Raw genomic sequence first — 12,839 nt, forward strand, 5'->3', positions numbered from 1 at the left:
CCCGCTCCTTATCTGTGTTGTTTAGATTTGAGGTCATTTGGGGATCATTGCGTGGGTGGAACTCTTTGTCTTACACGGCTGGTTTTCACCTGGGGATATGTTAAAGGAAGTTTTAAAGCCCAGACTGCGCTCCATGTCTTCAGTCCAGCTCTCTGAGGACAATTCCAGCGCGGTGTGTGTGTGTTTTAAAAACTCCCTAGGAGTTTCTGAGGTCTTAGAACTGTCACAGCTTCTGGCCTTTTGGGTGGCTCCCGCTTCCTGCCGGGAGACCCACTGCCTGGGCAGGTGCACTGTTGGGTGTGGAAAGGGAGCTGCCTCATCGGGCCGTGCACTGAGCCAGGCGGGGGTCAGATGCCTCTGGGCGGGTTGGGCTAGCCAGTGAGGAGGCGGCGAGACTATGTTAGGATTGGTTTTGTTCCTTACGAGAATAGTGAGGGTGCCTAGGCGTGGGGTGTTGAAGACCAAGCTGGAAGCCGGGAGAGGCTTTGTGCTTTGGAGGGGATGTGTGTGCCCGGGAGCTGTGCCGGGGACATCCAGAAAGTGCTCCCTCCTCTCCAGCCTGTGGCACTTCCCCCGCCCCTGCACCCCGGCCTGCTCAGCCTGGCCTGATGCTTCTGACTGGGCTATGGGTTACTTCCCTGAAGCAGACAGTGCTGATAAGTGAGCACTGACCCCCCCCCCCCCCAAGTTACCGTTGAAACAGAAACACCCAACCGGCTCTTCCAGTGTGGCTCGCCCATTCCCGGATGGGCGTCCTTCTGCCCCACCCCGGGTGGGGCCATGCACTCCGGGAGCACTGGATTAGTGCGGACGGCGGGGATCCCAGGGCACGTGGGCCCGTGTGTGTGTCAGAGTGTGTGAGAGAGAGGGAGTGGGGGTTGGGGTCCATGAGCAGAGGGGCCAGGAGTCACAGGTCAGAGGTCAGTCAGTGGTGAAGTCAGAGGCCAGGGTCCTTTCCTGTGATTATGATCAATAGTTGGGGGGGGGTCTTTAAGTCGGACCCCTTTCCTGCTTTATTCCTGGATGCTCATTCTCCTCGGGCAGTCTGGGAGAGGAGCTGGCAGCCCAGTGGTGGCTGGGGTGGGTGGGATTCATTGTCTACTCCCTGCAAAGCCCGTGCAGGCTCCTGGGGGCGTGTCTGTTCCCGCTGGTGGCTCCTAAGCCGTGGTGGCCTTACCCACGCTCCCACAGGACAGGTCTGGCTCATCTCGGTCCCCAGTGCTCCCGGAAGCCCCCGGTGAGGAGCGTGAGGTCCCGTGTTCGAGGTGTCCATATCCCTGTGGCTCCCGCAGCACTGGACTGGTGGCTCCAGTCCCCCCAGTCGGAGGGACTCAGTGTTGAACCTGCTCGTGGCCCATGGAGGGAAGTGATGCAGGAACACGCTACGTGGGTCCTGCGGGAAGCTGCCAGGCTGGGTGGGGGGCATCGCACGGACATGACCGCACCGGTCAGCAAGCGCCAGTGGCTGGCTGCTTGTCCAAGGGCGGGGGTCTGGGGGCCAGTCCTGTCCGGCTTGTGAAGGGTGGGGGTGCCCGGCGGCAGTCCAGATGCCTCGCAGAACGACTGTGGGAGGTGACCTGTGGGGAGGCCGTGGGCACCTCCGTTCGGTGGGCTGCGGAGTCGAGGCACATCTTGCCAGCGTAGGTCGTGGATGCCTCCACGGACTGGAGTCTTTGTCATTTGGATGCTGCTTCCCAGCGCCAGAGGAGCCTCCCACTGTTTACAGGCGCTCGCGCAAGAGACTTCTGCAATGTGGTCTTTTCGGTTTTCTTTGGGTTTTTGAAGAGGCCACCGGAGGAGGCCTGGTGTGTGAGCAATGTACTGGAGAGGCCCCCAGACTTGGACTTTTTTTTTTTATTAAGATTTTATTTATTTGACAGAGAAATCACAAGTAGGCAGAGAGAGAGGAGGAAGCAGGCTCCCTGCTGAGCAGAGAGCCCCATGCAGGGCTCGATCCCAGGACCCTGAGATCATGACCTGGGCTGAAGGCAGAGGCTTACCCCAGTGAGCCACCCAGGCGCCCCTCAGACTTGAATTCTTGAAGCCTAGTTTTCAGCCCAAATCCCCCTTTGGCAAACATGGGGGGATCCAGTCTGACCTTTGTGTGATGTGGAGTGATGGCTCTGATCCGCCCTCGGGAGAGCACGGTGACCTGACGGCTTTCCGGTGGGGTTTCTGTGAAGTGGCCGAGAGGTGAGGAGAAGCGTCCCAGGGGCCGTGGGGTGGGCGCTGGAACACAGCTCGTTTCGTCACATTTAGCCTTTTAAGTGAAAATGTGTGGTTATTTATTTTATGTATTTATGTATTTATTTTTTTAAAGATTTTATTTATTTTTGGTAGAGACACAGCAAGAGAGGGAACACAGCAGGGGAAGTGGGAGAGGGAGAGGCAGGTTTCCCGCCGACCAGCGAGCCTGACGTGGGGCTCCATCCCAGGACTCTGGAATCATGACCTGAGCCGAAGGCGGATGCTTAATGACTGAGCCACCCAGGCGCCCCTTATGTATTTATTTTCAAGAGACTTAATTTCTTTAGAGCAGTTTGGGTTCAGACCATAATCGAGGGGCAGCTAGTGTGATATTCCCTACCCCCCGCCCTGGTCATGCCCTGCCCCTCTGTCAGCAGCCGGCAGGGGAGAGCGCACCGGTAACTGGTGAACCGATGTTGACACACTGTCACCCGAGGCCACACTTTATATCTGGGACATCCTGGTGGTGTGCGTTCATGGGTTCAGGCGGGAGAGGACATATATTTGTCATCGCGGTGTCACAGAGCGAGCCTTTCACTGCCCTGAGCATCCTCCGTGCTTCATGTCCGTCCCTCCCGCCTCCCCCCGACTCTGACAGGCCCTTTACTGTCTCCAGATTTTCACCTTTCCCAGAATGTCATACGGTTGGACTCACACCGTCTGTAGCCTTTTCCAGACTGGCTTCTTACACTAGTAATGGGCGTTTAAGGTTCTTTGTTTTTTTGTTTTTTTTCTCTTTTAAAGGTTGTATTTATTTGTGAGAGAGAGCGGAGGAGCAGAGGGGGAGAGAGAGGGACACGCAGATTCTGTGCTGAGCCTGAAACCGGACACAGGGCTCAATCCCATGATCCCAAAGCACGACCTGAGCCGAAAGCAGAGGTCCACCGCTTAACCTGCTGCCACCCATTAGTGCTTTTCGTGGCGCAAAGCACTTTGCGCTCTCAGTGCGGAAGAGCACTGCCTCGTCTGGACGGCCCGCGGTTTAGTCATCTGACCGTCTGCCGGAGGGCTTCTCGGTCGCTGCAGGGATCCCCCAGTTAAGCCTGGTCGTGGGGGACAGCGGGGTCTGGGGGCCAGGGCACAGTGGCTGTCAGCCGTGGTGAGCCCTGCATCTGTCCTGTGCCAACGAACTACCCTCTCTAGGTCTTGGGAAGGCAGCAGCCCCAGGGGAGCCCGAGTGGGGATGAGGGATGTGTCTGTTGGGCCTGGTTCTCACGTCTCCTGCTCTCGCAGAAGAAGAGTGGGCCTGAGTCGTGCCGGGTGCCACTGCGGGTCTTCTGGCTGGGAGCAACAGGCCCGCGGTCCCTTCGAGCAGGGGCCACCTCCACGCTGGGGGATCTCTCAATAAAGGATCAGAAAATGAGCTTGGACTCCATCCAGGTGCTGTCCCTTAGGCGAACAGCATGCTGTGTGGCCAGGGTGGGGCAGGCCATTGGAGTAAGAGATTTCTGGCTCCCGCTGACAGGAATCTGTTAATGATTGTGAGAATTGTCACTATTTTTTCTGCTTTCCCGACAGGCAGCTTGGCACGGCGCCCAAAGGTGAGCTCGCAGTGCGAGCTGGGCAGCTTCACCCTGGGTGTCCGGCCCACGCGCCTCCCCTGGGCACCGGGCAGGTGTGCGCTGGGGCAGGGCTGCACCAGGGCTCTGCGGGGTGGGGGTGAGGGCGGGGAGGGGAGAAGAGACACGACAGGGCAGCCTGGAGTGTCAGGCAAGTGCTTTGCTCTCTGAGTTCGGGACTGTGGCGTCCCCTGTCCCCTTGTATTTCTAGCGGTCTGAGAATCCTCTGAAATCGGTTGCAGAATATCGTGGCGGAGGTGAAGGAAGTTGACATTTTTCTTGAGGAGAGCCTCAGGGAAGTCCTCTCTCCAGAAAGAGTTGTGAGCTCCTGCTTTAGAAGGCGGAGCTTTGTGTGCTTATTTTCCGCCATGTGTTAGAAGACACACCATTAGTTTCATTTATTTTGTTCAGACAAGTGTGTCACATCTGTCACGGGCCAGGCGGCATTCAGGGTGTTGGGAACCAGTTGCTGGGGACCAGAGCCCTTGCCCTCCCGAGGTGTCGGCTTCCTTGAGCAGGACGCAGGTACAGACAGATGAATCTGTTCACGTGGAGCGTCAGGTAGGGGAACGGCGTGTAGAAAACCAGAGCCGGAGGAGGAGGAGTCTGGGGTGATGGGGGTCTGTCAGACTGGGGGGTTGGGAAGGCCTCTCTCTGACGGGGACACTCACTGAGCACAGATCCTGGCTGGAGGGCCCAGGAGGGGGGCCCAAGATCGGGAGGTCCCAACACCATGCTAGGCATGAAGAGGAGTGAGGGGGGCAGGTCGGGAGGGAGTGAGGCTGGAAGGGGGCCAGGCGGTGGGAAGGGCTCAGAGGACTGGTGAGTGAGCTCTGTGGGAGCCCTTGAGCCGCCTGGTTTCCCCTGCAGCTGGGACGGCGGTGGGGAGGGACCGTGCCTACGGGAGTGGAGCACAAGAGGCTGTCCAGGGCAGGCAGGGAGGGCCTCGTTGCAGAGCTGGGGGCCTGCAGAAGTCTTGGGACTCGGTCCAGTCATGTCTGTATCCTCCGCGCGCTCCCTCTGGGCCTGCAGACTGCCTGCGGCCGATCCCCTTCTGTGCCATTGCTCTTGCTGCCTGGTCTCTCCCAGTCTGGCAGCTCCTAGACTGGTAAAGGCGTTAGGCACAAAGGTCGGGCCCTGGGCTTGATACCAGGCTTACAGCCCTGCTGGCAAGTGCAAGAGCCCCCGCCCTGCCCCTCACACTCCCCGTGTGCACCCTCTCGAGGCCCTCCCTGAATGGAAGTTTCCTGGTGGTCCTCCGGGTCTAGCCCAGCAGCACACGCGTCCCATGTTAGGAGCTTGCACTCGGAAAGGCTGGCTGTCCCCGAGGTGGCGTCTTGAGCTCCTGGGGCACGGGCACCACGTGGCCTCAGTATCTGTGGGCTTTGTGTCCTTTTGGATGGAGAAAGATCACGGTCCACGTGGGTCTGCAGGGGTAGTGGCGGGCGGTTGCCGGCCTCACGAAGGCGTCCAGTATGTTCCACATGCGAGCTGCCCATCACGCCTGTGCGCCCTCCCGAGGCCAGCCTGGGCCAGAGACGAAAGCCAGAGGAAGACGGTGTCTGTTGTGCCTTCCCAGTGGGGTGGTTGTGGCGGGTGGGTGCGGAGAAGCCCTCGTCTCGCTGCATGGAGAGCCCAGGTGCGCACATGTTCAGCACACGGACGTGGGCGCCCTTCATCGGGGCTGGCGGTCAGGACCCACAGCAGGTCCAAAGCAGCTCTCCAGTGGTCGCTCGTGAAAGCAGGCTGGGAGCTGCTGGCGTGGCCGGGGAGCTGCTGGCGTGGGCCGCCTGCCTCTCGTGGCTGGCCCCTAGGTTGCCTTGTGAGGAAGAGATGTACATTCAGGCAGATTTCAGAAATCAGAAATGCCCACAAGACCAGGTCCTTTCAGTCTTGCCCAGTAGGCCCTGTGGTCCAGGAGCCTTGGATGGACGCCCCGAGGGTCGCCTGATTCACCTCAGCTTTAGCCCGTGTCAGCCACGTGCGTGTCAGGCCTCCTTGCTGTATACTCTGTCCCCGTCTGAGTGGACTCTGGAGAGCTGGCTGCGCCACGAGCCCCAGGCGTCCCCACTGCTTCTGAGTCTTCCCGATGGTGACATCACGAGAGTTCGATTGGTGGAAAGCTCTGAGGCTGGGGGAGGTCAGCCCCTGGCCCTGGCCCCGGCCCCCAGCCTCAGGCTCCGTGCAGAGGTGGGGTGGGAGGGTCTGAGGCCAGCACGGGAGGCGAGCCGGCACTGCCGTGGTCCAGGCTCAGCCGTTCTGCCCCAGCCTCCCTGGGCATCTGGAGCAGTGCCAGGGGCTAGCCTGCACACCCCCGCGGTGACCTGAGATAAGGTGAGCCCCATGGTCGCCTACACGGCAGTGGCCCCGTGGGGCCGTACAGTTACCTGAGCGACGCACACAGGCAGGCAGGCGGCTTTGATGTGGCCCCCGGGTGGGGGCGGTCGAGCGCATTACAGGAACAGGCTCGGAGCGGCGTCATCTCTTACCCAAGGTTTTCTTGGAAACGCTCTTGCTCTGAGAGAGAATTAGGAAATGGCCTTCTATTTTAGGCTCCTTGGTGTGTATTATACGTTGTTGATTGGCTCATGATGGTCACGCGCACCCGTGGGCCCTTTGAGAGGGTCATGTTGGCAGAGGAGAGACCAGCGGTGGTGGGAGGGCACGAGGAAGCCGTGAGCAGGGGAGCCGGGCCGACTCCCGCGCTGGGTGTTCTGGGCTGAGCATTCTTGGTGCTAGCAAGGGTGCCGGAAATACAGCGGCCAGACCCAAGTCTGTGCTCCCCCGAGAGAAGGGGTCCAGGGCGGCCGATGTCCTGCAGAGGTCGGGTTTTCGGGGTGGTCTGTTCAGGAGAAGTAACTGTGACGGGCACTGGACCGGGCAAGCAGGCCTTGGGACTCGGGGGAGGGGACGGAGTGTAGGGGCCCGTGAGCACAGCAGACCTACCTGCTTGTTGTCTGAGGGGACAGATGAGGATTCCGAGACAGCCCACAACCTTCATGACGACCTGTCAGCATGCTGGGGAACAGGGCAGGACCCCGTGCACCCCCGGCTGCTTTCTGTCCGGCTGTGCCGTCAGGCGGCTCATTTCCTAGCAGAAAAGGGGAAATGGTGCTCTTTGGGGCGGGACAGAAACTTACAGGGCCTCTTTGGTGCTCTCCGCCACTGGCCTCTAGTGAATTTCACATGTCTGGCTTGGATGTCCCTGAGCCCTGGCAGGGACTCATGTCTGGTACCCTTGGGTGTTGTAGGTCAGCAGCCCGAGGTGGAGAATCGTGTGTCCCTGGGTGGGAAGGGAAGCAGAGTGGAGTGACCTGGGCTTACCGAGAGCCGTGTACCCCCTGCCCCCCGCCCCCATGGAGCAGCCCCACGCCTGTGGACTTGGTAGGAGGTTTGCTCTTCCCTAGGCCACCTACTTAGCACGGTGGGGGTGTCTTTCCCGAGAAGCAGCTATGAACTTTGTCCCTTGGTGCTCGTGACAGGACCATGGAGCCTCTGGCCAGGGTGGGCTCTGTTCCGGTGGCCAGGATGTGGCCGAGGCGGTTCAGAGAGCGGGATCAGAGGCCCTGAGGTCTCGGTGTGGGGGTGGGGGCTGTGGTTAGCACAGGGGGGTGAGAACAGGCCGTGAGCACGGGCCTCCCGGGGCTCCCTGAAGGACCTACCTCTCGCGTGCTTGGGCCGGAGACGAGGCAGCGTCCTCTTGGGGCCGCGGGTGGCCCCAGGTCCCTGTCCGCATGGCACCCGGGTGGACGGTGCGGCCTCCCTGACTGCTCGTTCCCAGCAGGGCTGCTTTTCTCTTAGGTTGAATGCCGCGTGGAGAGGCGCTCGGCAGATGCTGTGCTCACTTCCTGTCTGCACGTTTCCTTTTCCCTGCAGGCCTCTGGCTCTACCTGGCAGGGAGCAGCCTGCCCTGTCTCACGTTGATTGGCTCTCCTAATTTTGGGTACAGGTCGGTTCACCGGGACCTGGAGGCCCAGATCGCCATCGTGACGGAGAGCCGGGCCCTGCAGCGGCAGCTTCACCAGGTTGGTCGGGACAACGCGGTTTCCCGGGCTGAGTGGGGTGTGGCTGGGGGCTCGGGCCTGCCCGCGTCGCTGCGTCCCCTGAGAGTGGCCCCCGCCACCATCTCCAGCGTGAAAAAGAACCCTAGTCCTCAGAAGCCCGGTCCTGAGAGAAGCCCGCTGCGGGGCTGCCCCGAGAAGCAGCGTGCCCTCTAACCCCCCCTCTCCCCGCTGCAGCTGTTCCGGCCCCATGGCCTGGAGTGCTCCCTCCCCGAGTGCTCCCTCCGTGCGGGCGAGAGCACTCTTCTCTCACCCGGACACCCCAGCCTCTTGTCACAGTGCAGGTCAGCCGGAGAGGGAGTGTGGGGGAGAAGCCAGGCTCACTCAGGCCCCAGAGCCCCCAGCCCTGAAGGCAGAATGGGGACTCAGGGTGCCAGTGTCCCTGCGTGTAGAGACAGAGGAGGTGGACCTCGGGAAGCAACCCGAGCCCCATGCAGAGGGCCTTCGTGGAGAACGGAGCCATTTCAAGGGCGCGGGCACGGCGCGGGCAGCTCCATGCCTCCGTCTCTGAGCCGTAGGATCCGTGTCCCCTGGATTCCGTCGCACTCCACACGTCTCCCTGGGGTAGCTCTCTGGCATGTGGGGGATGGTGCGGAGGGCCTGTGGGGGTGCCCCCCAGCAGCAGGGTTCTCTCCGGGCGTGTTTGCGGAGACTGGAGGTGGGTGATGTGTGGATGGGCCAGAATCTGTGGTTAGCTCGGCCCTTTATCTCTGGCCAGGCGACAGTGCCAACAAGGCGGGTCCCTTTTTCCTTGGGGAGTTCCAGTGTCTTGGAGTTTCTTATCCTCACGCTCACAGTTGTCATAAGGCTTCTGTCCCTCTGTCCGTAAGGGGAAGAAGCGAGCATTCTCCTGAGAGTGGGAGCTGGCTCAGCCCGTGCAGTGCACTGGCCTGGGGCACAGGCGGCCGATCCAGGACCCACCTACTGCCCTTGGAAGACACAGGTTGGGTCCGTGTTCTCAGCCACGTGGAAACTGGGGAGAGCAGCCTTTTCGCGAGCTGGGGTTGGAGACCCTGAACCCTGGGCTGCTGACTGGCTCATGGTCTGGAGAAGCGGGGGGAGAGCCCCATTTCCTCACCGGGGCAGGGATGCAGGGTGGTTCCCAAAGGGTCAGCAGCTATCTGAGCCCTCCTTCTGTGGGGTGCATATTTTATTCTCTATCCAGAGAAAAATAGAAAGTTGCTGAGAATTTGTTAGTGCTTTTGTGGGACTGTGTGTTTGGTGGCCTGGACTTGGGAGCCCCGTGCCGTGCGTGTGCGAGCCTGGCGGTGCTGTGCGCTCCTCGGTCTGTGACCTTTCCAGCGAACCCTTTCCATGGAGGGGGCCAGCTTCCCTCGTGAGTCACCGGAACACAGATAACGCTGCTGTGGGTCAGACCTCAGAAGCCTCGGCTGTTGACTTTGTGAAGCTTTTATTCTCCAGTGTTTGGGAATGACTGTTGCGAAACTGTGGGAGCCTTTGTTGCTGGATGAGGACACGGTAACTGCCTTGTCTCTGGGACCTGCCTTTTGCCGTGTGGGAATCCTGTCAGCGGCCTAGTGGGCCGGGGTGCCGGGAAGGCCTTCACGACTGGGGGCCAGAGGAAGTGGTAGCAGCTGTGTTCTGGGTGGCCAGCGCAGAATCCAGCCGCTCAGCAGGTTTCTTGCTACCATGAGGTTTCCAGAAAATGAGGAAACCTCACAGCTGAGGCTCCAGTCGGAGTTGCTGGTGTGAGAGGGGCAGGGCCGCAACCCGGTGGGGTCTGTTGGACTTCTGGACGGGGGGCAGAGAGGGCCTCGGCCTGGGAGCTTCTGCCCTGGGTCAGTACACTTGTGGGTGTGAACTGGGCCTCGGGCCAGGAGCAGTTTCCCCATGGATCTGGGTTGATTTGTGGGGGCAAGTCCCCCAGGCCTGGTCCTGGTCCTGGCCCCTCTCCCCGATCTCCTGAGTAAGGGGAGTGAACCCACATCCTGGATCTGGAGGGAAGCTGGACGGGTTGTGGTCAAGAGCTGTTTTCCCAAATGGCATATTTGGGATATTTTCCTTTTCTTCCCAAACCTGAATCCCAGGGGCTTCAGGCTGTGGGAGGGTGGCAGTTCACGCTGCCGCGGCCCTTCTTCTCCAGAGGCATGTTGATTTCCGTGCTTGAGAAATGCAGAAACACATTTCTAGATCATTCCACCTGTATACTTGGATGCTGGGCCTGCAGCCCCCCTGCTCCCACCAGGTGGCCCTACAGTGCCTGATCCTGGGACTGCCCGGCCACACAACCTCCCCACGGCCCAGAAAGTCCCTAGAATCCCGGCTGCCCGTGTCCTTGCTCTCCTCTTCTCCTTGGGGAGATACAGGGAAGGGCCCTACTGGTATCGCACCGGGCGCTGGGAATGGAGAGGTATTTTTATCAGAGTCCGAAGCCCCTCCCTTCACTGAGTACGCACAATCGAAACGGAAAGCTTCCTGGTTTTGTTCAGAGAACACGGTTTACCACTTGTGACCCAAGAAAGACTCCCCTCGCCAGCATTGTAACTCTGACCAGCTGACTTCCTTCTCCGGCCCTGTTGTGGGGTCTCTGAGGAGCCGTAAGTGTCTCTGGTGATTAATTGAAATCTTGGCTGAGTATTCGTTTGAAAGCATGAAGCTGGAGCCGGGTTTGTGGACACTTCTGCAGGCCTGCCCCTAGGCCGCAGGCAGCTCCTCTGTCAGGCACGTCCGGCCAGGGGCCGGGCCCTTGCTGCTGGCACCCAGGAGCCCGCTCAGCTTGGAAGTGTGTGGACCCTGGCTTCGAGAGAGAGGCGAGGGTGTGAGCTTGAAAACCATGCAGGAGAAATGATGTCGGGCTCCTGGGTCTGTCCAGCTCTGGACAGGAAAGCTGTGGACACTTCCTGTCGAATCCTCTGTCCCTCCGTTCTTGCTGGGTCGTCCCTGACCCCAGGGAAGAGCGCGTTCACTTCCCTGGGCGGTCCGAGCAGCAGCATCCCAGCGCTCCAACTGGTGCCCCTGGGCCCATAGTGAGCCCTGTTTTCAGGGCCATTCTCTCAGGTCCTCATGGTGGTGTGGCGTTGTCGGGATTTTCTGGACAAAGGGATCCAAGATCCAGAGAGTGATGGCTCTCTCCCTGCCTAGTGGTGGGAACCAGTGGGATAACTTCCTGACCGTTTCATCAGACACCTTATTGATGGAAACACGGGACTTACGGAGTGTGTCGTTTAGGAGTGTTTCCTCTCAAAGATTGTAAGCACGGTTTAAGAGAAGGTTTATATGAGTGTTTTTAAACTTGTTTTTAAATATAAAATAAACGTTTATTGTAAAAATTCAGAAAAATTGGAAGGTGTCTGCCTCTCCTTTCAGAAACGTCACAGGAGTCACTCCGAGGATTCCCTCTCGTTCTCTGTGTGTGGAAAGGCATGACTTGTCTTTTTAACAGAGTTAGGATTATATTCTTGGTTGTCTTCTAGAACGTGGTTATCTTGTGGTGCGTGCTGGTTTGGCATATGGGTTTATTATCTTTAATTAGTTGTGGTGGACGTTTAGGTGCTTTCCAGTTTCTCCCGGTCATGAACGGCGCTGGGTAGATGACAAGATCGCAGAGATCTTGGGTGCGCAGCTCTCCCTTGGGATAAATCCCTGCAACTGGAGCTTCTTAAGGCTTTGATGCCTGTTGCCGAGTTGCTCTCTGGGAAGATGCGGGGACCCCGTCTGCGGCGGCAGAGCACACGGCCTCTGTCGGCTCCGGGCACCATGTTCACAGAACAACTCTGTGCCAGTTTGAGAGAGGAGAAACCCTCGCATTTCAGGAACGTGTCTTTTTAAGTTGCGCAGCCAGAGTGAGGGTGAATTTAGGCTTTTTTCTGGCGACTCTCAGGCGGCCTCCCCTGCCTGGCGCTGCAGCCCCCCTGCCCCCCAGCGCCTGAGCCGGCTCCACGCGGGACGCCAGGGCCGTGGGGCCGCGGCACCCAGAGCTGCAGGAGACCCTGACGCCTGTTTGTTCCTCCCCCTCAGGAGCAGGAGCAGCTCTACCTGCGCTCAGGTGTGGTGTCCTCCGCTACCTTTGAGCAGCCGAGTCGCCAGGTGAAGCTGTGGGTGAAGATGGTGACTCCGCTGATTAAGAACTTCTTCTGAGGACAGACAGGTGCTGCCTTGCAGGGCTGCGTGCGGGTCGGGGGCTGCTGTCTCAGGGGGGTTGCCGGGATGTCTCGCTAGGGCCCCGAGGGCGCTGTCCCGCGGGTCTCCGTGGGTGTCATCGAAGTTTTCCAGGCCCGAAGCTAGATCGGGGGGGCCTTTCCCCTCACGCCAGCACCACGGCCCCGGGCCGGCATCCTGAAGTGGGGCCCAGGGCAGTGGGAGCAGGAGGGACGCTCGGTGACAGGTCACACACTGCCCCTAGGGATGGAGGCTGCTGATTGGCGCCCGGAGCCACAGGCTGTGGCCCACAGGGGGACGCGAGCAAGGCTGACCCGGGTTGCTGCCTGGCTGTGCCCACGCCGGGAGGTCGGGCAGGGTGCGGCTGCCAGTAGAGATGGGGCCTCTCCCGAGTGATGCTATCCTCCTCCCAGACGGCCCCACAGGGGAGCCCATCTCCTGGCTCTGGGTGGGGTGTTGGGCCACCAGCCCAGGTGTGGGGAGGGGTACACACAGATGCATGGCGGCGGCTCCCTTGGGTGCTGGTGCCGGACTTCTCTTGTTGAAACAAAATTGTGTTTAATTACATCATTTAGTTTTTCCTCCATATTTTCATTACTTTAATTTTATTCAAATGTGCAAATTTACTTTTTATTTTTTATTTTTTTAAAGGTTTTATTTATTTGACAGAACACAAGTAGGCAGAGAGGCAGGCAGAGAGAGAGGAGGAAGCAGGTACCCCGCTGAGCAGAGAGCCTGACGCGGGGCTCGATCCCAGGACCCTGAGACTGTGACCCGAGCCGAAGGCAGAGGCTTTAACCCAGTGAGCCACCCAGGCACCCCATCAACTGTGCAGATTTAGAGAGGAATGTTC

General features: G+C 59.7%; 1 protein-coding gene across 1 annotated transcript in view; it reads left to right on the top strand.

Moving 5' to 3' along the window:
* PGS1 (phosphatidylglycerophosphate synthase 1) overlaps positions 1 to 12,839 on the top strand; it is a 35,362-nt gene that overhangs the window by 18,777 nt on the left and 3,746 nt on the right. Inside the window, exons 8-9 of the mRNA XM_045984412.1 lie at positions 7,683 to 7,831; positions 11,846 to 11,975. Coding sequence (XP_045840368.1) covers positions 7,683 to 7,831; positions 11,846 to 11,965 — 269 coding nt within the window. The 3' untranslated portion in view covers positions 11,966 to 11,975. The remainder of the gene's footprint in view (positions 1 to 7,682; positions 7,832 to 11,845; positions 11,976 to 12,839) is intronic.

Source organism: Meles meles, chromosome 18 (assembly GCF_922984935.1).
Source record: "Meles meles chromosome 18, mMelMel3.1 paternal haplotype, whole genome shotgun sequence".
Classification (NCBI taxonomy): domain Eukaryota; kingdom Metazoa; phylum Chordata; class Mammalia; order Carnivora; family Mustelidae; genus Meles; species Meles meles.